At 44.4% G+C, this 20,930-nt stretch overlaps 1 protein-coding gene across 2 annotated transcripts in view; it reads left to right on the top strand.

The window, feature by feature from the left end:
- Window positions 1-20,930, top strand: part of POU6F1 (POU class 6 homeobox 1) — a 143,985-nt gene that overhangs the window by 57,631 nt on the left and 65,424 nt on the right. For both annotated transcript variants that reach the window (XM_030198283.1, XM_030198284.1), the window contains 2 exons: window positions 4,123-4,336; window positions 15,599-15,825. In XM_030198283.1, the coding sequence (XP_030054143.1) occupies window positions 4,123-4,336; window positions 15,599-15,825 (441 nt within the window). The remainder of the gene's footprint in view (window positions 1-4,122; window positions 4,337-15,598; window positions 15,826-20,930) is intronic.

The following is a 20,930-nucleotide window of genomic DNA, read 5'->3' on the forward strand; positions in this document are numbered from 1 at the left end:
ACGACAAAGTTCCTATTGATTACCTTGGACATTTCTGCAGCTTTTGACACCATTAATCACAATATTTTACTGAACTGGTTACAATCGATAGGTTTGACTGGTACTGTATTATGTTGGTTTTGTTCCTTCTTATCAGGTAGGAGGTATTGTGTGTTTAATGATTTAGAGAAATATGAGTTTGTTGCATGTTCAACTGGAGTCCCCCAGGGCCCCTGTCTGTCTGCAGTGCTTTTCAATCTTTTTCTTTTACCGCTATGAATGTTGTTGAAATGTGTTGGAGTGCAGTATAAGTTGTATGCCGATGACATCCAATTGTTATTGCTAGTTGAAGTTTCTTTTGAGGACACTTTCATAAAATTGAGATTGTGTCTTATGAAAATTACTCAATGGATGGGAGGTAATCAGTTAAAATTAAATATTTCAAAACTCAAATTCTTCTTTTATCAGGCTTTATTGATATTTATTGCCCTACTGTATTTAGATTTAATTCAGCTGAAATTCCAATACTGAAAGAAATTAGAAAGTTGGGGGTTCAATTTGATACAACTTTTGTCAATGAAGAAACAAGTTCAGAATATGATCTAAAAGGTCTTTTATAAACAGTTAGCTTTATTAGTCCTTTTGTTGCAGAAGATAATTTTTGAAAGGTGGTTCAATCAGTGGTTTATCCTCTGATGGACTACTGCAATGGCCTTTTTATAGGCATTATGAGTAGTTTGCTAAGAGCATTCCAAGTTACTCAGAACTCTATAGCAAGAGTTCACGTTATGATCATATTACTCCCATTTTGAAGTTCCTGCATTGGCTTCTTATTAGGTTCTGTAGTGAGTTCAAATTTTTAAAGTATTGAATGGTTGTGTTTCCCCAACACTCAGTTCCACTCTAAGATGTTATCAACTTTTGTGTTCCGTGAGGTCTTCCCAAAAACAGTTGCTTAAAGTTCCATCATTTAGGTAGATTCATTTAGAAGAGTATAGATCTTCCATCTTTTATGTTAAAGGCCCTAGTTATGGAACGCTTTGCCTGTTGAGCTTCACTCTGTGCAGAATATTGCTCAGTTCAAGAAAGAATTAAAAACCCATATGTTCAAGCATATGGGTCATTAGATTAATAAAGCGGTTTTGTTTTTGGTAGTAGATGACTCTCTATTAGTGCTGAGTTATTTATTATATTTTATGTTGTTTGGTTTGTATTTTTATATTTTATTTTGTATGTATTTTTCGTTCCCCACTTAGAATGTTTCAGATACATCAGGTTAGAAATGAAGTTTATTATTATCTGTGTTTAAAAAAGGTTTTGACAAGTTTCTGGAGGAAAAGTCCACAATCTGCTATTAAGATAGACATGGGGAAAGCCACTGCTTTATCCCTGGGATCAGTAGCATGAATCTTGCTATTATTTGTGTTTCTGCCAAGCACTTATGACCTGGATTGGCCACTGCTGGAAGCAGGATACTGGGGTAGATGGGCCATCGGTCTGCCCTAGTATGGCTATTCTTATGTTCTTATGTATATTTAGTACTACTCTTTGGATAGGTGACAGCACTGAATATACATGAACAAGGCTTATTTCCACTACTATAGAACTAGCAGTGGTATTCTACTGCTATCTATATCATAAAACAGTTTAATTTAGGACAGGAGTTTTTCAACAATATCCATACAGCTCGGTGAAATACCTTCGCTGAACAGTGTCAAGGCAGTAAGAGAGAATTTTCAGTGGTGCTATCTGTATAGTGCCACTGAAAATTCAGGGATAAGGGGCTTATTCAAATAATGGCAGCCGTTATGGGTCAGATTCTATATATAGCACCAAAAAACCCGTGCTTAGTGCTATTCTATAAACCTCACTTAAAGTTAGGAGCGATTTATAGAATAAAACTTAGGCGCAGCCATTTGTGCCAGCTAAAACCTGGTGTAAATCCCCACGTCTTTTTTAGGCGCGGATCGGGCATATTGTGTAACTAGTTCCTGTGTTGGAGTGTCCATTGTCCGCCCTCTACTCTTATTTTGATTGCGCTCTCAACGTGGAGGTTTTCCCTGTTTGTTTGGTGTTCCAGCTAAAGATGTATGCCATCCGTATCAAGTGTACTTTTTAGGTTCATTGAGGGGAAGTGATCTTAGCAGTGGTTAGGGCAACAACATACATAGGGGCCCTTTTACCAAGCCGTGTTAAGCAGTTAGCATGGGTTTTGCTGTGTAGTAGCCATTAGTGCAGACCCTCAGTAACGACTCAGCCAGAGTAGTAAAAGACCTATGCTAGCTGCATAATGGGAGATAAAGAACCAGTGACAGGGCATGGCAGGCCATGATAGCTAGCGTGTGGGTCGGTGCTTCATGCTAGCTCTCACAACTGCTGATAATGCAGTTGTAGTTAACACCACCTAAAGAAGTGGTATTATGTGCTGCTGCACTACCAGCAGCCTGGTAGCATGGCCACTGCCCAACAGTAGCGTAGCCAGACAGCAAATTTTGGATGAGTCTAGCGACAGAATGGATGAGCCTGACCCCTGCTCTCTGCCCTCTCCTCCATTCCAGCGCCCCCCAACTCATAAATACCTGAGCTGGCGGGGATCCCCAAGCCCTTCCGGCTCTCGGAAGGCTCCTAGTGGCCCAGAATGCCATGCCACCGGGCTCTACAGTTGGCTCGGTAGCAATGTTCCTGAGCCCTAGCTGGTACCTAGCATGTTCACTTCGTGCATATGTGCAAAAACTGAGCATGCACAAGAACTAAGTGTGCACAAGGTGATGGTTTGGGCTTCGGAATGCTGCCGCTGAGCCAACTGCAGAGTTTGGTGGCATGGCATTGTGGGCCGCTGGGAGCCTTTGGAGGACTGGAGGAGGTCTTCAGCTAATGAGACTTGGGTATCCCTGCCAGCCACAGTAAGAGTGTGCCGTTGTTGGCTGGCCATAGCCCATTGATGCTACGCCCCTGCTGCCCAAACTTACAGTAAAAGTAAGAGTTGCAATAGAGGTTGCCCCTGCCCAGCATTTTCCCTATTCCTGATCCATCCTACTATTTCCCCTCTTCCCTATCCCCCCACCCGGCATGTCAGCACGAACCCCCTGAGTAGTTCCACACTCTTCCCCCCCCCATGTCCACTAGCATAGCCCACCCTCCCCTTACCAAGACTCACTTCATGGAAAGATGACCCCTAGCTACTGCAAAACTATTGCTAGGGATCAGGATGGTCATTTTGGAACCCAAAGCCATTTGAAGTGGGAGAGGAGGAGGGCCAGTCCCACCTTGTGCCACTAGACTACCAGGGAACCCCCGGTGAGACCTGGGGAGAGGATTCAGGGATTTGCTCTTCAAGGGAGGTACTGCTTGGGGGAGTGTGTTGGGGGGGTGTTTCGGGGGAACTGTCCAGGTGAGAGAGTGCCCTAATGCCAGTGGGGAGAGGGGGGTCGGGAGGGGAGAACAGCTGCCATTGCTTTTACTTTTCTTTTATCACTTTGGACACTAGGGCTCGCATTTCATACCTGGATAGGTAGTGTTGGTACACCAGCACCATCTGCTGAGGCATGAATTGTGGGCCCATGCAGTATATGTCTGCCCTGTGTGTTAAATGTATGTTGGGCACACTCTCTGTATTTACCACACAGGCTTTGCACTTACCACACCTTAACTTTTGCAGTTAAGGTACGGTAAGCGCAAAAACGTACAGCTCTGTAGTAAAAGGACCCCATAGATCTGATTGTCAGATTTATGGACATTATTTTCCTGCAGACCTTTGCCCGCACATGTTGACAGTTGGACTATATGACTTCTAATGTAGTCAGTCTCACCTAAATATGGCCATGTCAAGTCTTTGTTCTCCAGTTGTTTTCATTATTTTAATGGATACATAAACTCCGTCTCTATTTTAGGGATGTATGTATGACTTTTTCATGTTGTTTTATAATTTTGTGTGAATGATTCATTAAATCAGTGTGCTTTATATTCATCACTGCATCCCTTCAGCTCTTTTTGTTTTATTACCTTTTTTTGACTGTCCTCACTGCATTGCTACCATTCTCAACCTGAGTTTTTTTCAGAGTCACAATGCCTTGCATTATGTACCAACTGCAGGGCTCTGCTGGTAACCATTCAGTGAAGAACAAATCAATTCTCCCTCTGCAGGTCTTGACTCAGGAAAACCTGGCCGCAGTGGTGGCAAGTGTGGTAGCTCCAGCTGGGACTGTCACCCAACCACTCCTTGTCCCCATCAGCATGGCAGGGCAACAGGGACTAGCCATGTGGACCTTCCCCACAGCGACAGTGGCCGCACTCCCAGGATTGACGGCCACTCCTTCCACTGCTGGAGTTTTCAAACTCTCTTTAGCCAATTTGCAAGGTAATTTCATGTTGCCTTCACATGACATGTCTATGGTATATTTATTTTAAAACCTGTGGAAAGCCTTAGCAGGATCACTTACAGGCTTATTTTCGAAAGAGAAGGACGCCCATCTTTCCACACAAATCGGGAGATGGGCGTCCTTCTCCCAGGTCGCCCAAATCGGCATAATCGAAAGCCGATTTTGGGCGTCCTCAACTGCTTTCCATCATGGGGACGACCAAAGTTCCCGGGGGCGTGTCGGAAGCATAGCGAAGGCGGGACTGGAGCGTGCTTAACACATGGGTGTCCTCGGCCGATAATGGAAAAAAGAAGGGCGTCCCTGATGAACACTTGGCCAACTTTACTTGGTTCTTTTTTTTACGACCAAGCCACAAAAATATGCCCTAAATGACCAGATGACCGCTGGAGGGAATCGGGGATGACCTCCCCCAACTCCCCCAGTGGTCACTAACCCCCTCCCATATTTTTTCCAGCCTCTATGCCAGCCTCAAATATCATACCCAGCTCCATGACAGTAGTATGCAGGTCCCTGGAGCAATTTTAGTGGGTACTGCAGTGCACTTCAGGCAGTCATACCCAGGCCCATCCCCCCTACCTGTTAAACTTGTGGTGGTATATGTGAGCCCTCCAAATCCCACCACAAACCCACTGTACCCACATGTAGGTGCCTCCTTCATCCCCAAGGGCTATGGTAATGGTGTACAGTTATGGGGAGTGGGTTTTGGGGGGCTCAGCACCCAAGATAAGGGAGCTATGCACCTGGGAGCTTTTTCTGAAGTCCACTGCAGTGCCCCCTAGGGTGCCCGGTTGGTGTCCTGGCATATGAGAGGGACCAGTGCACTACAAATGCTGGCTCCTCCCACGACCAAAGGGCTTGGATTTGGTCGTTTCTGAGATGGGCGTCCTCGGTTTCCATTATAGCCGAAAATCGGGGGCGACCATCTCTAAGGTCGACCTAAATGTTGAGATTTGGGCATCCCAGACCGTATTATCGAAACAAAAGATGGCCGCCCATCTTGTTTCGATAATACGGGTTTCCCCACCTCTTCGCGGGGACGTCCTCAGGAAAACTTGGTTGTTCGATTATGCCCCTCCACGTGTTTCTTAGGGAACAACTAATCTGTACTTTTTGTTTGCTGTGCAAATCCCAGATTTCAATTTGGCAGATCCACTGCATGAATTATAATGTTATACAGTTTTATTGTGTCCCAAAATGCATTTGCAGACATGGGTGATTCTTTACAGGTTGTGATGCATTTTCGTTATCTACAGAATCGTAAAATATGAATTACCCAAAGATGATGATCAATACAAGAATTTCTGAGAGTAAAGGAAAAGATAGATAGGATTCAACTCTTTATTTTCCCAGAACATGATTTAAATTGAAGAAAAAAAAAGTTTTAATTTAGGAAGGGGGAAGGGAGTGGGAGGAGGAGGGATGGGGGATAAAATAAATTGTAAAAATGTATATGCAACTATATGCTTACTGCAAGTAGATGTTTATAATTTTTATTTCTGTGGAAAAGATTGTGACTTTGCAATGTGTTGGGCCTTTAATTAAGATGATTTTCAATTAAACTGAAAAAAAAGTTTTTAAAAAATACAATTTGGGATGCCAAAATTAAGTTACAGTGTTGAATTTCAGAGTCAGCCCCACAGTTCAGGCTGTAGTGCAGTATTCTCCGCAGATTAGCAGGATCAGTGTAGCTGTACAGTTGATGATGTCTTCAGGATGGATCCAGGCTGGAGTTTCTCCTAAGAGCCCATGAAACACCTGAGTTTTCTCTGGGCACGTGCAGAGGGATTCCTATGCTGGTGCATTTGCCCCTGTGGATCAGTCAGTTCTTTCCACTTGGACCAACTGGAAGTGCAATGTGCTCTCCTACATAAAGAAAATACAGAACAGAAAAGGAGAAGAGCAAATAAATGAAGCAAGGAACTTAATTTCCAGCAAAAAAAGAGTGACAAACATTATCTATTCAAGGCACCTACAGGCACAAAAGGTGCCAGAACCTCTAATGTTTCTACCAGTGGTCTTTGCAGAAGCACCCATAGGTATAGGCTCCAAGGAACCTCACTTAATATCATGCTTTCATGGTAGGCCACCTGTCCTATATAGGTTTCTTTTCATATTATCTTACATCAGTGATTGACTGATTTTGGCACATTCACCATAGAGAACTCTGCAGTTCCTATTAACTACTATGACAATGCTGTACTCTCTGGGTTTCCTCATCAACAGGGCAAAATTGACTTTAAAACCTACACAAGCCAAGAGTTCATAGGAGACCACCTACTGACTTCTGTTGGAATGGTTTTCCTCACTGGTACTGGTATGTGAATTATCATCACCCTGAGACAACACATACCTATCGCTTAGACTGCCTCGACTGGCAAAATCCTCACACTTATAGCATAGGACAAAATGGTCAGTGCTGCCCCCTTCATGAAGTTATATATGTGGCCATAACAATAGCAACTCCAATGAAATCAGCACCAACTCTCCTCTCCAAGAACAATGTCATGGCTCCACCCATGCACTATTTTTCTCCATTGGTGGCAGGTACCAACTTGATTCTGGCCATACATTAACCTTCTTTAGCTTAGGTTGCTCACCAGCTGTGCCAGCATATTCTGGGAGTTGAAACATACAGAGAGAGGTTACTCCATATTAATCATCTAGACCTACAGTCATCTTCTATGTACTATAAGCAATGAGAACCTTACTGGTAGGGAGAGTTCTACTTCATTGGACCAATGGTCATATTGCCTTGTCTTGCATCAACAAACAAGGTTGCCCTGGTTCTTATAGGCTATGCTAGCAGACAGTCAACCTTGAGCTTTAGGTGATTTCTGTGCAGTTGATTTTCCAGGACCCCTACTCCCTCCCCTGGACAAACATGGTGGACAAACTGAGCTGCAAAATAGACCCAGCCAGTACACTATTCTTGGGATCTTCAAATGAGAGGGTTCCCCTGGCATGAGCCTTTTGCAACCCAACAGAACAGAGTACTCACTCTAAGGATGAAGCAGGCCTGTTGTGAACAGATGTGTGCATGATGCCTTCACAATGTCCTGGAATAGGTTAAGGAGGCCCAGAGGGAAGCAATAGCACCCCATGGCTGACGCCTCCATCACCTATGTGTGAACTGCAACTGCTACAGTCAGGTAGTCCAAGCTCTACTTGGAACCTTGCAGATTTTGTATTTTGACTTGAGTAATTGCTAGAGACTACACTAGTAACTTTGAGGAACAAGGCCAGGAACAAGTAAAGTGTGCCAATGTGCTGGAGGCAGCAAAGTATACAGTGGCCCTGCACTTGCAGTCCTCACAAGGACATTGTTACATATATGCACTAGTTTTATGTTGTCTTTTTCTCCTACCTGTGAATGGAACAGTACCCTGACCTAACAGCTTTAATAAATATTTTCCTTTACCTGCAACTGTTGTGTCATCCTGTCTTACCTGTACTCGGGGCCATCCTTGTTCACGTTACCACAGTAGGGTACTCCAGGTTTTTTAGTATGGTGCTATTATTAAGAGTTCTTCTAAGAGTTCCTGTTCTGTTTTTAAAGTTTATTTATTTATTTGTAATTATTCTTTAAGAAGAATTTTGTAATAGATACTGAATGATTTTATTTTCACTTATAGTGACCCATTGCCCCTGATGCAGCCATTTGTACTAGCAAAAACATGGCCATGTCAGACATTTTATGTTGAAATCCTGGGAGCTTTTAATCTATTAATAAAAACTGTTTCTTACAAGGTTTGCCTTGTTGCTTTATCTTCTATATTAGATTTGGCGGACTGCCTGCCTTGCTGCTTTTTAGCGTACTACAGTTACAGGGGCAAAACAGCTGTTGGAGCACATATCATATTGGATATTGACAGCAAAGGATTCATAGGTCAGGGCCGGGGACACAAAGAAAGTTGCATTCTCCGAGGACAAGCAGGGGGCACCAAATCTCGCCCTCTGTGTCAGGAAGCTGTTCAGATGTGGCTTTGGGTATGCCATCACGGCATGTATCTCCAAGCCACTTATCTGGCAGGTGTAAACAACAGTCTGGCCGACAGGCTGAGCAGGGTAATACAACCTCATGAGTGGTCTCTGAATATGGGCATAGCCTGCAAGATCTTCCAAGCATGGGGCACTCCCTCAGTGGATCTTTTTGCCACTCAGATCAATCACAAGGTCCCTGAGTTCTGTTCCAGACTTCAGGCCCACGACAGACTTGCGTCAGATGCCTTTCTCCTTCATTGGGGAACAGGCCTTCTTTATGCGTATCCTCCCATACTTCTAGTAGGGAAGACTGCTGAAACTCAAGCAAGACCGCGGAACCATAATCCTGATTGCACCCTTCTAGCCGCATCAGATTTGGTTCCCTCTTCTTCTGGAGTTGTCCTCTGAGGAGCTGTGGAGATTGGAGTGTTTTCCAACCCTCATCACTCAGAATGAGGGGTCGCTTCTACATCCCAACTTCCAGTCTCTGGCTCTCATGGCCTGGATGTTGAGACCTTAGAATTTGCCTCCTTGGGTCTTTCAGAGGGTGTCTCCCGAGTCTTGCTTGTTTTCAGGAAAGATCCCATGAAGAGGTGTTTCTCTTTCAAATGGAGGAGGTTTGCCATCTGGTATGACAGCAAGGCCCTAGATCCTCTTTCTTGTCCTACACAGATCCTGCTTGAATACCTTCTACACTTATCAGAGTCTGGTCTCAAGATCAACTCAGTAAGGGTTCACCTCAGTGCAATTAGTGCTTATCATTGGCGTGTAGAGGGTAAGCCTATCTCTGGACAACCTTTAGTTGTTTGCTTCATGAGAGGTTTGCTTTGTCAAAGCCTTCTATCAAACCTCCGCCAGTGTCATGGGATCTCAACGTCGTTCTCACCCAGCTGATGAAAGCTTCTTTTGAGCCATTGAATTCCTGCCATCTGAAGTACTTGACCTGGAAGGTCATTTTCTTAGTGGCTGTTACTTCAGCTCTTAGGGTCAGTGAGCTTCAGGCCTTGTAGTGGATGCACCTTATACTAAGTTTCATCACAACAGAGTAGTCCTCCGCATGCACCCTGTTCCTGCCGAAGGTGGTGTCGGAGTTCCATCTGAACCAGTCAGTTGTCTTGCCAACATTCTTTCCCCGTCCTCATGCCCACCCTGGCAAAAACAGCTTGCACACCTTGGACTGCAAGCGAGCATTGGCCTTTTACGTGGAGCGGACGAAGCCCTTCAGACAGTTTGCCCACTTTGTTTCTTTCGATCCCAACAGGAGGGGAGTCACCATCGGAAAATGTACATCTTCAATTGGCTAGCGGATTGCATTTCCTTCACTTATGCTCAAGCTGGGCTAACTTTGGAGGACCATGTTATGGCTCATAGTGTTAGAACCATGGCTGCATCGGTGGCTCATTTAAAGTCAGCCTCCATTGAAGAGATTTGCAAGGCTGCAACGTGGTCATCAGTCCACACATTCACATCTCACTACTGCCTTCAGCAGGATACCCTACACGACAGTCGGTTTGGGCAGTCAGTGCTGCAGAATCTGTTTGGGGTTTAGAATCCCAACTCCACCCCCTAGGCTCGTTTTATTCTGTTCCAGGCTGCACTCTCAGCTAGCTGTATATAGTTTCAGGTTAACCTATGTTATGTTCTCGCCGTTGCAAGGCCCAATTGACCAATGTTCATTGTTTTGAGTGAGCCTGGATGCTAGGGAGAATAAGCAGCCTGCTTGTCCTCGAAGAAAGTGAAGATACTTACCTGTAGCAGGTATTCTCCGAGGACAGCAGGCTGATTATTCTCACAATCCCTCCCACCTCTCCTTTGGAGTTGTTATTTGTTATTTCTTATGCTTTTTTATTTAACTGAGGTATGCGCTTGTGCGGCGGGCAGGAAGTCGGTCCGCGCATGCGCGCTGCACACGCGCCAGAAGACTCTAGCAAAGCTTTTTTGTTTTTGCTATGGCAAAATGCCGATTCCCTGGCCGACGTGGACGTCAACCCCACGTATGAGAATAATCAGCCTGCTGTTCTCAGAGAATACCTACTAAAGGTAAGTATCTTCGCTCTACTCACACCTGTGGCGAGTACCTGAGCCAGTAGATTGAACTGGGGACTGGAAATCATCGAGAGATTGCAAATTCTAGCTGGCAACAAAGCCAGAGTGCCCCATCAGGCTCTCTTGATGACAGCAGCCAGCTATATCTGTGACAGTCAATCTGTCTGTGCAAAAGATCTGAGAGGCAGTGGGTGTGAAATGTGGCCTAGCTCGGCTGGGTATACCAGCCTACAATGACCCCCATGGATGTCTTCCTGTTACTCTTAATTCATAGCAAAATCTTAAAGTGATGCTTGGGGCTGGGAATGTTGGCTCAGGTGCACCCAGCGGCCCCATCCCCTTGTGTTGTGTTCTACAGTAAATCTGTGAACCTGTTTTACCACACTTGAATATTGCAATCTCTGTCTGATGATAACATGTTGATCAAAACACAGGGGTGGTTCCACCTACTCATGTTAGTACTTTCTGTAGTTTTGTCTGAGTCTCATGTCGCACTTGTGGAATTCTTTACCATTGTCTTTAAGAGTGAACAATACTTTTTCTTCATTCAAGACCAGTCTGAAGATGAGGCTTTTTAGGCAGATCTTTGACCTACATTAACATGACCTAAATTTCTATGATTTGATTTCATTTATTTACTTAAATACAGGTTCTGTTTGTTCCATATTTGTTCCTGAAACAGGATCATTAGTTATTCAATTCTAGATATCACAGACTAACTTGGACTCCTGATACAGGCAGTATTGCCAAAACACAGCCCGTGTTGAGCCTCGCATAGAAACTGAAGAACATTGATCGTAATAAAGACTTTGCCTAGAACTTTGGTGTGCACTTTCTCCTTTTTTGCCAATTTAGCATGTTGGTTATCTGGACATGTTGAAAACCCTGCTGGCTGGGAGGGATCCCTCAAAACAGGTTTGGGAACCAATGGGGTAAGGAAATGAGGTGATCCAAGGACAAGCCCAAGAAGCTACAGGCTAGGGAGGGTGGGAATTGTCTCAGGGGGAACTGGTGGGTGGGAACTCGCCTGATACCACCAGAGGAGGCAAGAGAATGAGTAAGACATATAAAAGAACTGGTTCCCAAGTCAGTCCTGGTGACTCCACCATTCAGATGTTAAGTGCTGTCAAGTCGCTGTTCACTCGATGAACCTCTGGATGGTTGCCTTGAACTGTATTCAATCTTCAGTCAGGTGGCTGATTGTTGAGAGAATGGCAACGATAGCTGCTGTTATTGTATTGATCCATCGCATTGCTGGTCTTCCGCTTTTGCGTTTACTTTTAACCTTGCCTTTCTCTACTGATCTTTCTTTTGTATGATGTGTCAAGTATAAAAGTCAAATTTTGTCATTTGAGCTTCCAAGGAAAGCTTAGGGATGATATCCTACAATACTGATTGATTTGTTCTTAAGGCAGTCTGCATTATACACAGTATTCTTCTCCAGCCTCATAATTTGAAGGCATCAGTTTTCGTCCTGTCTTGCTTCTTTATTGTCCAATTTTCACATCTATATGGTATTATTGAAAATACCATGGCTTGCACAAGTTGAATCTTGAGACACATCTCTGCATACAAAGATTATCAGATTTAGGGTTTTGAAAGAATATTTTTCCCAAGCTGCAAGTTTGGCCACAGATGCAGAGTGATTTTTTTTTGTTTCACTTTTCCTATGTTACCTCTGAAGACGGGACTAGTATAGTTTCAAACTCATGCTCTACAACATCTTTCTGTTTGTCCAAGAGAAAATATTGTAACCTACAGTTATTTACACATCTTTTGAATGCATTCCAAAAGATATCTTATTACATTTGAGTCTCAATAATCTGACATAAATGGGACTGACAGGTTGTTGGATAATCAAAAAGTCAGATAATACAGAATAAGTGGATAAGGGATAAAATAGGAGTATATTGAATGCATGTTTTAGAAGAGGGAGCAGTAAAAATAGAGTTTAAAATTTAACGTGCCTGTGACGGAGTGGATGGTATAGTGAAGAGCACTCCGTCAGTGTCAGTGCAGTTCAGCCAACTTGCAGCAGGTTGCACTAGTCTGCGAAGACTAAGGCTGAGTAAGAGGGGTGGTGCTGAGACCAGGCTGGAGTTAAATGCCCTGAGGTTGCACTGATCAGGGAGGCCCCAAGAGCTGAAGACTCCAAGGGTGTGGCCAGCAGGGCTGCAGTATCTGGGAAGAGCCTGGGAAAGAAGAGTGGCCTTAGCAAGGAATGCTATCCTGTAATTGACAGAGCAGAAGAGGACTGAGGTAGGGCAAGTTTGTTTTACAACCTGGTAGACCAACAGGCTTATTTTTGAAAGAGAAGGGCGCCCATCTTTCGACACAAAGCAGAAGATGGGCATCCTTCTCCCAGGGTCACCCTAATCGGCATAATCGAAAGCCAATTTTGGGCGTCCTCAACTGCTTTCCGTCGCGGGGACGACCAAAGTTCCCAGGGGCGTGTCGGAAGCATAGCAAAGGCGGGACTGGGGCGTACTTAACACATGGGCATCCTCGGCCGATAATGGAAAAAAGAAGGGTGTCCCTGATGAGCACTTGGCCGACTTTACTTGGTCCATTTTTTCTTGCGACCAAGCCTCAAAAAGGTGCCCGAACTGACCAGTTGACCACCGGAGGGAATTGAGGATGACCTCCCCTTACTCCCCAAGAGGTCACTAACCCCCTCCCACCCTAAAAAAAATCTTTAAAAATATTTTTTGCAAGCCTCTATGCCAGCCTCAAATGTCATACCCAGCTCCCTGACAGCAGTGTTCAGGTCCTTGGAGCAGTTTTAGTGGATGCAGTGCACTTCAGGCAGGCGGAACCAGGCCCATCCCCCCCTACCGGTTACACTTGTGGTGGTAAATGTGAGCCCTTCAGAACCCACCAGAAACCCACTCTACCCACATGTAGGTGCCCCCTTCACCCCTTAGGGCTATGGTAGTGTTGTACAGTTGTGGGGAGTGGGTTTTGGGGGGTGGGGCTCAGCACCTAAGGTGAGGGAGCTATGCACCTGGGAGCAATTTGTGAAGTCCACTGCAGTGCCCCCTAGGGTGCCCGGTTGGTGTCCTGGCATGTGAGGGGGACCAGTGCACTATGAATGCTGGCTGCTCCCACAACCAAATGGCTTGGATTTGGTTGTTTCTGAGATGGGCGTCCTCGGTTTCCATTATCGCCGAAAAACGGGGACGACCATCTCTAAGGATGGCCATCTCTAAGGTCGACCTAAATGTTGAGATTTGGGCGTCCCCGACTGTATTATCGAAACGAAAGATGGACGCCCATCTTGTTTCAATAATACGGGTTTCCCCGCCCCTTCGCCGGGACGTCCTACGAGGATGTCCTCAGGAAAACTTGGGCGCCCCATTCGATTATGCCCCTCCACGTGACTTGGGAAGTCAGTAAAAATGGAATGGTGGGGCTTACAGGAAGAGACAAGGTAGTTGGGTTGCCTGGTGAAGGGGCAACGAAGCATGTGCCATGGTCCTACAGGGGCAGGCCGCGGGAGAGAGAGCTTGTGACTGTAAGAAGTGACTGTGGATAGAGCAAGTTATACATGTTTTTGCATGTAAATAAATATTTTCCTTTCACCTTTAACCTCTGTGTGGCTGTGTTTACTGAAGGCCCGGGCCTGTCCACAGAGTCACTGCCGCACAACCTGAAAACGACCTACGAGCAAGCCACCTTCCGCAAACTATTGAAGACCCATCTTTTTGAGAATACTTACGGAAAGAACCAAAACACATAAAGCCCACACCCACGGTTCAATAATGCTTCAATACAGCCACTCTGAATTCTCATCTCCTGTAATCTCACCACACTCATACTTCTACTCACAGAAAATGTATACCATATGCTTTCCTGTTGTTATGTACTGCCCCTTTTAGTTTCCCGTTGTTCCCCCAATGTTTCACTGCTCTTTTCCATTGTTATATTCCTTACTGATACTCTGAGTTTGTCTCGCTTAACTCCTCACAATGTAATCCATAACCGAGTAGTAACAAATTGTATTTCTATCACTCACAACTTATTGTAAGCCACACTGAGGCCGCAAAAAGGTGGGAAAATGTGGGATACAAATGCAATAAAATAAATAAATAAATAAATAAATAAATTACTACAGTGCAAGATTCTTGCCTAGCACTGCTGCCTTTTAACTAAACTTGATGCCAGGAAAGTGAAAGAGAAACCCGCACGCATCAGTGCTGCGACGTCATTGGGATATGACAGATAAGTGAAGGTCGGATAAGAGAGACTCTACTGTAATTAATTTACTATAACAGGAAGAAGAAGTTAGAGGCTTACAACCAGGGCTAATACTTCAATCCCTACTTCACTGATTGGCACCCCTTGTAGGTTTGGACAATTCATTGTACCCTCCATTGTCTCAGGCACCCACTCTTTGAGGTAAGGATTTACTACACCTGAATTGCTAATAATGCTGTAAGCCAACTTGAGCATCATTTGTAAAGGTGGGGTTAAAACCCAGTGTTCATGGTATTTAAAATGATTTGGTGTTCCTGGTCCTTATTTTAATGCTTTCCAGTTTGCATAGTCACAATTTTTGTTTATTTATTGTTTCTAATAATCTGACTGAAAACCAAAATGAATACAATTTATTTTTATACTATCATTACGAATGTTTATTTATAAGTATAAAGGTATCTACTTGTTAATTAGTGAAGGGCTTTGCTTTTATTTAATTTATATAAGAGTTCTTTTACTAAGCTGTGGTATAAAGTGGCCTTAGTAAAGCCTTGTTTGGGTTTTTCCCGTTTGCTAAGGCCATTTTTACTGTAGCAGTAAAGTGGCCAATTTTCACATTTTGGGCCTTAATGACCATGCGTTAAAATTGCCATTAGTGCGCAACCATTAAAAAAGATTACCACATTAGCACTTATCAGCACCTATTTTGTAGCACATGGTAATTTAGCTGCGTTAACTGATTAGTGCAGAAATGGCCACTCTCCATCTCCCAAGACAAAGTCCCTCTACGCAAAAATAAAAATATTTTTTTAGCATGCGCAGATTAGGAACTTCTGTCTGTAAGTTCTGGCACGCATCTTTTAGTCATGTTTGTGTTTATGCAGATTTTCATATTGTTTTGTTTTTGTCTTTTTTTAATAAGGAAAAAAAAACGACAGATGAAATTGAATTTGTAAAATGGAAAATGGGCAGCTGTAATGACACTGTTTGTCCCTTCTGTTCTTGGTTTCTCACAGCTCCAGTGCTGAGCACGGCACTTCAGACTCCAGCGTCAGCTACTCCCACCCTACCAGCCCAACCTGTGTTTCAGGCTCCTCAAGCGATGCAGCCTCAGACACCGCTACAGACTCAACCAGCCCTGCAGCCACTGCCTGTTCCTGTGACTGCACCCACCCTGAAGGCAGCAGAGAGCCAGGCGCAAATAGCAGTCCAGCCCACAAGTTTCAGCTTTAACCCAGCCATAGTAAGGCGTTCTGCACCGTACAGAAATGGAAAACAGTTGTTATAATACAGCCTGGATGATATTACTGTCTTAATTAGCAAGCAGGGAGTGTGCTAACAGCTATTTACAATTATGGTGTTCTGAATATTAGCGTTTGGACTTCTCCTTTTTTTCCACAATCTCCAGATAGTTGATTTTGTTTTCTAATATTTGGGAGACTGATTACTAAAGCAGACAAAAAAAATTAGTTTTCTCTACACAGCAGGATTGGTCAGGCATACTGTAGAAGTGGACAGAACAGCTCTCCCAGAGCTCAGAAGTTATTGTAAATTTAACCGTGTGCGGCGCTTCTTGCACGCAGCTGTCTCCTCGGCTCCTCAGTTCTATTTCTTCTACTCTAGTGAACTGATGTGTAAACAAAACTCTCAAGTCTTCAAAGTGGTTTGCACTTCTTTTTTTTTTTTTTTTTTTTTTTTTAAACTGTTTTTATTGATTTTCAGTTATACAAAGCATTTCGCATTTTTACATCTTATCACTCATAACAAAACGCTACAATTGTATGCCATTTATTGCTAGTATTCCCTTCCCTCCCTTCCCCTCCCTCTCGTATCATGGTGGTGCTATTGTCTGTTCATGCAAATGTTCATATGGTTGCCACACTTTACTAAAGGCTCCCATTCGCCCTCTTCTTATAGCCGTCAGCTTTGCCATCTGGTACAGGAAGTCCACTCTTTGCACAACCAGCCTCATTTCAGGTGGCTGTGGGCTTTTCCATTCTCTGGCTATAACCAGTTTAGCTGCCACCAGGTATTGTATGGCTAGTTTGTGCTGGGACCCTTTCGCTGAAGCTGGCTTGAAGTGAAGGAGGCAGTACTCCGGCTTGCAGGGGAAGAGGCACTGAAGTACTGTCGTTATCATTGCTATCACATTCTTCCAAAATTCTATTATCTTGGGGCATTCCCACCAAATATGCATAAACGTGCCTCTAGCCCCACACTGTCGCCAGCAGTCTCCTGATGTCTCTGGATATATTTGCTGTAATCTATCTGGCGTATAGTACCACCAGTAAAAAATTTTGAATCCATTTTCAATTGCATTTTGGGCCATAGAGGGTTTAAAAAGATAACGATAACCCCTTTTCCAACACTCCTTTGGGAATGTACCCTGCAATACTCCCTCCCATCTATTGATATATGTTCCTTGGGGGTCTGTATGTTGGAGTAATGCTAAATATATGCGTGAGATACTTCCCCTTCCCCCTCCTTTCCCCATCGCCAATTCCAAAGATGTTTCCCCCAACTCCAGTTCTTCTCGGGCCTTGGTTTGGAGGTAGTTACGTATGCAACAGTAAAACACTTGATCTCTAGCCTGCAATCCATATTCCTCCTGGAGCTCTGCAAAGCTTATTATCTTATCATCATCCCATAGTTGGCCCAGCTTGTGAAGCCCCGCCCGAGCCCAGTGCTTAAAGGCTATCTCAGTGGCCCCTAACGGAAAGCCTGGTGCCCTGCATATCCCTGTTTGATGAAAATATGTACGTTCCGGGAACCACTGTTTCCTAATTTGGCACCAAGTGGATAAAATGTGGCTAAGTCCAATGGGCATTCTGCGTCCTATACTCCCCAATTCTTTACTGGATATCCACAAGAGATCCCCCACCTCCCTCATCCGCAGCCATGCCCTTTCCCAATGTAGCCATTTTTTATTAGCTGCTGGGTGCCAATCAGCCAGGATTCTCAATTGTGCCGCCTGATAATAAAGAAAGAAATTGGGGACTCCCATCCCACCTCTCTCTAATGGTTGAAATAGTATAGCTCGCCTCACCCGTGGGGGCCGCTTCTTCCAAATAAAGGCAAACAACTTTCTATTGAGGTGTGCAAAGAAACTGCGAGGTATAGCAATAGGGAGCGCCATAAACAAATATAACAGTTTAGGCAGCATCATCATTTTAACGGCGCTAATACGACCCTTCCATGAGATGTTTAGGCCTTCCCACCTATCCAGTTCAGCTACTAACTCTGTTATTTTCATCGGGAAATTTGCCTCATAGAGATCCTCTACTTTAGGAGTAATCTGTATCCCCAGATATTTAATAGATTTTGTGGCCCACACAAACGGGAATGCCTCCTTCATCCGCCCCATTTCTTGGTCAGGAACTGTAATATTAAGTATCTCTGTCTTATTAATATTCACCTTAAAGCCAGACCTTTCCCCATATTGTGCCATTAGTTCTATAGCTCGCCGCACCGATGACTCAGGGTTAGTCAATGTCATCAGCACATCATCCGCAAACAGCATTAGCTTGTGCTCCCTCTGCCCGCGAACTACTCCCTTTACTCCTGTATCCGCTCTTATAATACAGGCCAGCGGTTCAATTGTTAGGGCAAACAATAATGGCGAGACTGCACAGCCCTGCCTTGTGCCTCTTTGAAGTTCAAGCGGCTTTGAATAGGAACCATTGACTTTTAATACCGCCAAAGGGGCCTGGTAAAGCAATTGCAGCCACTTCAGGTAACAACCCCCAATCCCCACTCTTTGTAGCATTGCAAATAGGAATGGCCATTCTACGCGGTCAAACGCTTTTTCCGCATCAACTGACAGCACTACAGCTGGCTCACGCTCCTCTCTCATTTGTTGGAGTAAGTGGTTTGCACTTCTTATTGTCGCTGATGTTTTTCAACATTCTATACATAAAAAAATTAATTAGTTTCTTTTGTTAGTTTGTTATTTATTTATTAGGATTTATTTACTGCCTTTTTGAAGGAATTCACTCAAGGCAGTGTACAGTAAGAATAGATCAAACATGAGCAATAGGTAATTTCAACAGTAAAAATATTCAAATAACAATACAAAATATGGCATACTTACAATGTCAACACAATACGTAATAGAACATTTTAATTGATAATAAAGGGTAAAGCAAAGATGTAACATAGATAGGTAAGAGAGTAAGAAGAGTTAGAAAGTAAGGTCACTGATTTAAAGAAAGTTGCACATGAGGTCAGATAGATGGTTAAATATTATCTCAGCTAGGGTAGGAGTGGATAAACATGTCCTGCTGCAGTATGTGCAGCCCGAGTCACTCCTTGTGTGTGTGAGTGAGACTAACAAGTTAGTTACTTCTTCCATTAAAGGCCTGGTTGAAAGAGCCAAGCTTTTACCTGCTTCCTGAAGTAGAGATAGTCTTGTGTTAAGCAGAGCCTTTCATGCACTATATTCCAGTAACAGGGCGGCTCAAGGGGTTGTGGCACCCTGAAGCAACTTTTCCTTTTACATCCCCTTCTGGGGGGGCCAGTCATGTAGTAAGAGCCCTGCAGATGTCAGGGTTTACAGTCTGAAACTTGCCACACTCTGGAAGAATTAAACTGAAATCTGATTTGGGGAGTGGAGGGTGGGAGGAGTCCCTACCTACTTTGGGCCTGCTCTCACTCATATTGCCACCCCCTCCTTCATTCTCTTTTTATTTCTCATCCTCAACTGCCTGCTCTGTCTCTCATACACACACACATAGCCAGCCCCTTCCCCTATCTCCACCAAGCATGCAAATTAGTCACTCCTCCCAACTCAATAGCGCTTTCCCCCCAATCAGTCAATGACCAAGCATTCTTTCCCATCAACTAACCTGCCTCCCACAGCCAAAAGGATAGTACCCCTTGTTAGCCAGCTTCCTAACCTTACTTGTCATCCAACCATCCTGCCTCCACCCACATGCCTTCCCTGGCAAGCCTGCTTCATTTCCCCGTAGCTAGCCAGCCTGCTTCCACTACCTAACCCAGTAAATACCTCAACTTCCGCTTCAACAAGCCTACCTGCCTGCTTCCACATCCCAGCCTCCAACAAGCTGGCCTTAACCTCTCCTTCAACTTTCTGCCTATATACCTGTGCCCTAACTAATACCTGCAGACCTTAGCTCTTAAGTCTCCTGCACTGTCTCCAAAGTAGCTGATTCTGGCATTGTGTGCTTCTATGCAAGTTTGAGCTGAGCAGATACATGTACTCTCATGCTGATCTTGCAGTAGTTTCATGAAATCAGTGTGAAACTACAAGTACCTGCATGGCTCAGACTTGCACAGAATCACGTAATGCCACAAATTAGCTGCTTTGGGGGGTAGTGCAGGAGACTGAATAACACCAGAAAAAAAAGTTGGATGAGCCAGGTCCCAGGTGACCACCCCATTCAAACACCTATGCATGGCAGCCGCTTGCTGCCACTGCAAAGTGTGGGTCCAAAAGATGAGATTTTTTTAGCACCCTTAAACTTCAGCAGCTTGAGACAACAAGCCTTGTTCTGCAGAAAATGTCATAGATGAAGTCAGGATTCCATGCTCTCAAGGGCTGATTAAAGAAGCTGTACTATCCTTTAGCATAGCGGCTTACTTTTAGTTGTCCTGCGCTAACCTTACTCCCAGTAAAAGCAGCATGCTAAAGGGAGGAGAGGTCAGCATGCAAAGTTCATATAAACCCGCCAACTTGGAAATTGCTCCTGATTATATTAAACATGCTAAGGAGACCACGTGGTGCGATGAGCTGAGCAGGACGTGAGTTGCTTCAGCTCCGAGACCCGCTCCCCCTAAAACGGCTTAATTAGCAACACAGCAACATCGCAACTACGAATTAAGACCACAAGAGTATATGGACAAATATATTCAAAAATCGCCTGGTGGTATGGCGCTGCGTACAGCAAAAAAAGAGAAAATAAAAGCGGGAAGCTTGGAAGGAGCTATGGCGGAAGGCCAGGGAACCGCGGCAGCGACACACAATTTTTCAGAACAACAGTTGGTTCAACTGACTTCTGCTATCGAAAGAGCTTGGGCTCCGAAGTGGACGGCATTGCATGACAAACTAGACCAATATCAGACTGCAGTGGACGGCTTGGGGATTAGGACGAGAGATCTGGAAGCCAGAATGGCGGCCATGGAGGACGAGACACGTGGTTACAGGCCGGATCTTCACAACTTGCAAAAACAACTGAAAGAACAAAGTGCAAAGCTGGAGGACTTGGAGAGCCGTTCGAGGAGAAATAATGTTCGTATAGTTGGGCTCCCAGAGCAACTGCCTGAACGAAATTTAGAATCCTGGCTAGAAAATTGGCTAGGAAAAGAATTGGCACTTACAGATTCGTCTGG

This window comes from Microcaecilia unicolor, chromosome 3 (assembly GCF_901765095.1).
Source record: "Microcaecilia unicolor chromosome 3, aMicUni1.1, whole genome shotgun sequence".
Lineage (NCBI taxonomy): Eukaryota > Metazoa > Chordata > Amphibia > Gymnophiona > Siphonopidae > Microcaecilia > Microcaecilia unicolor.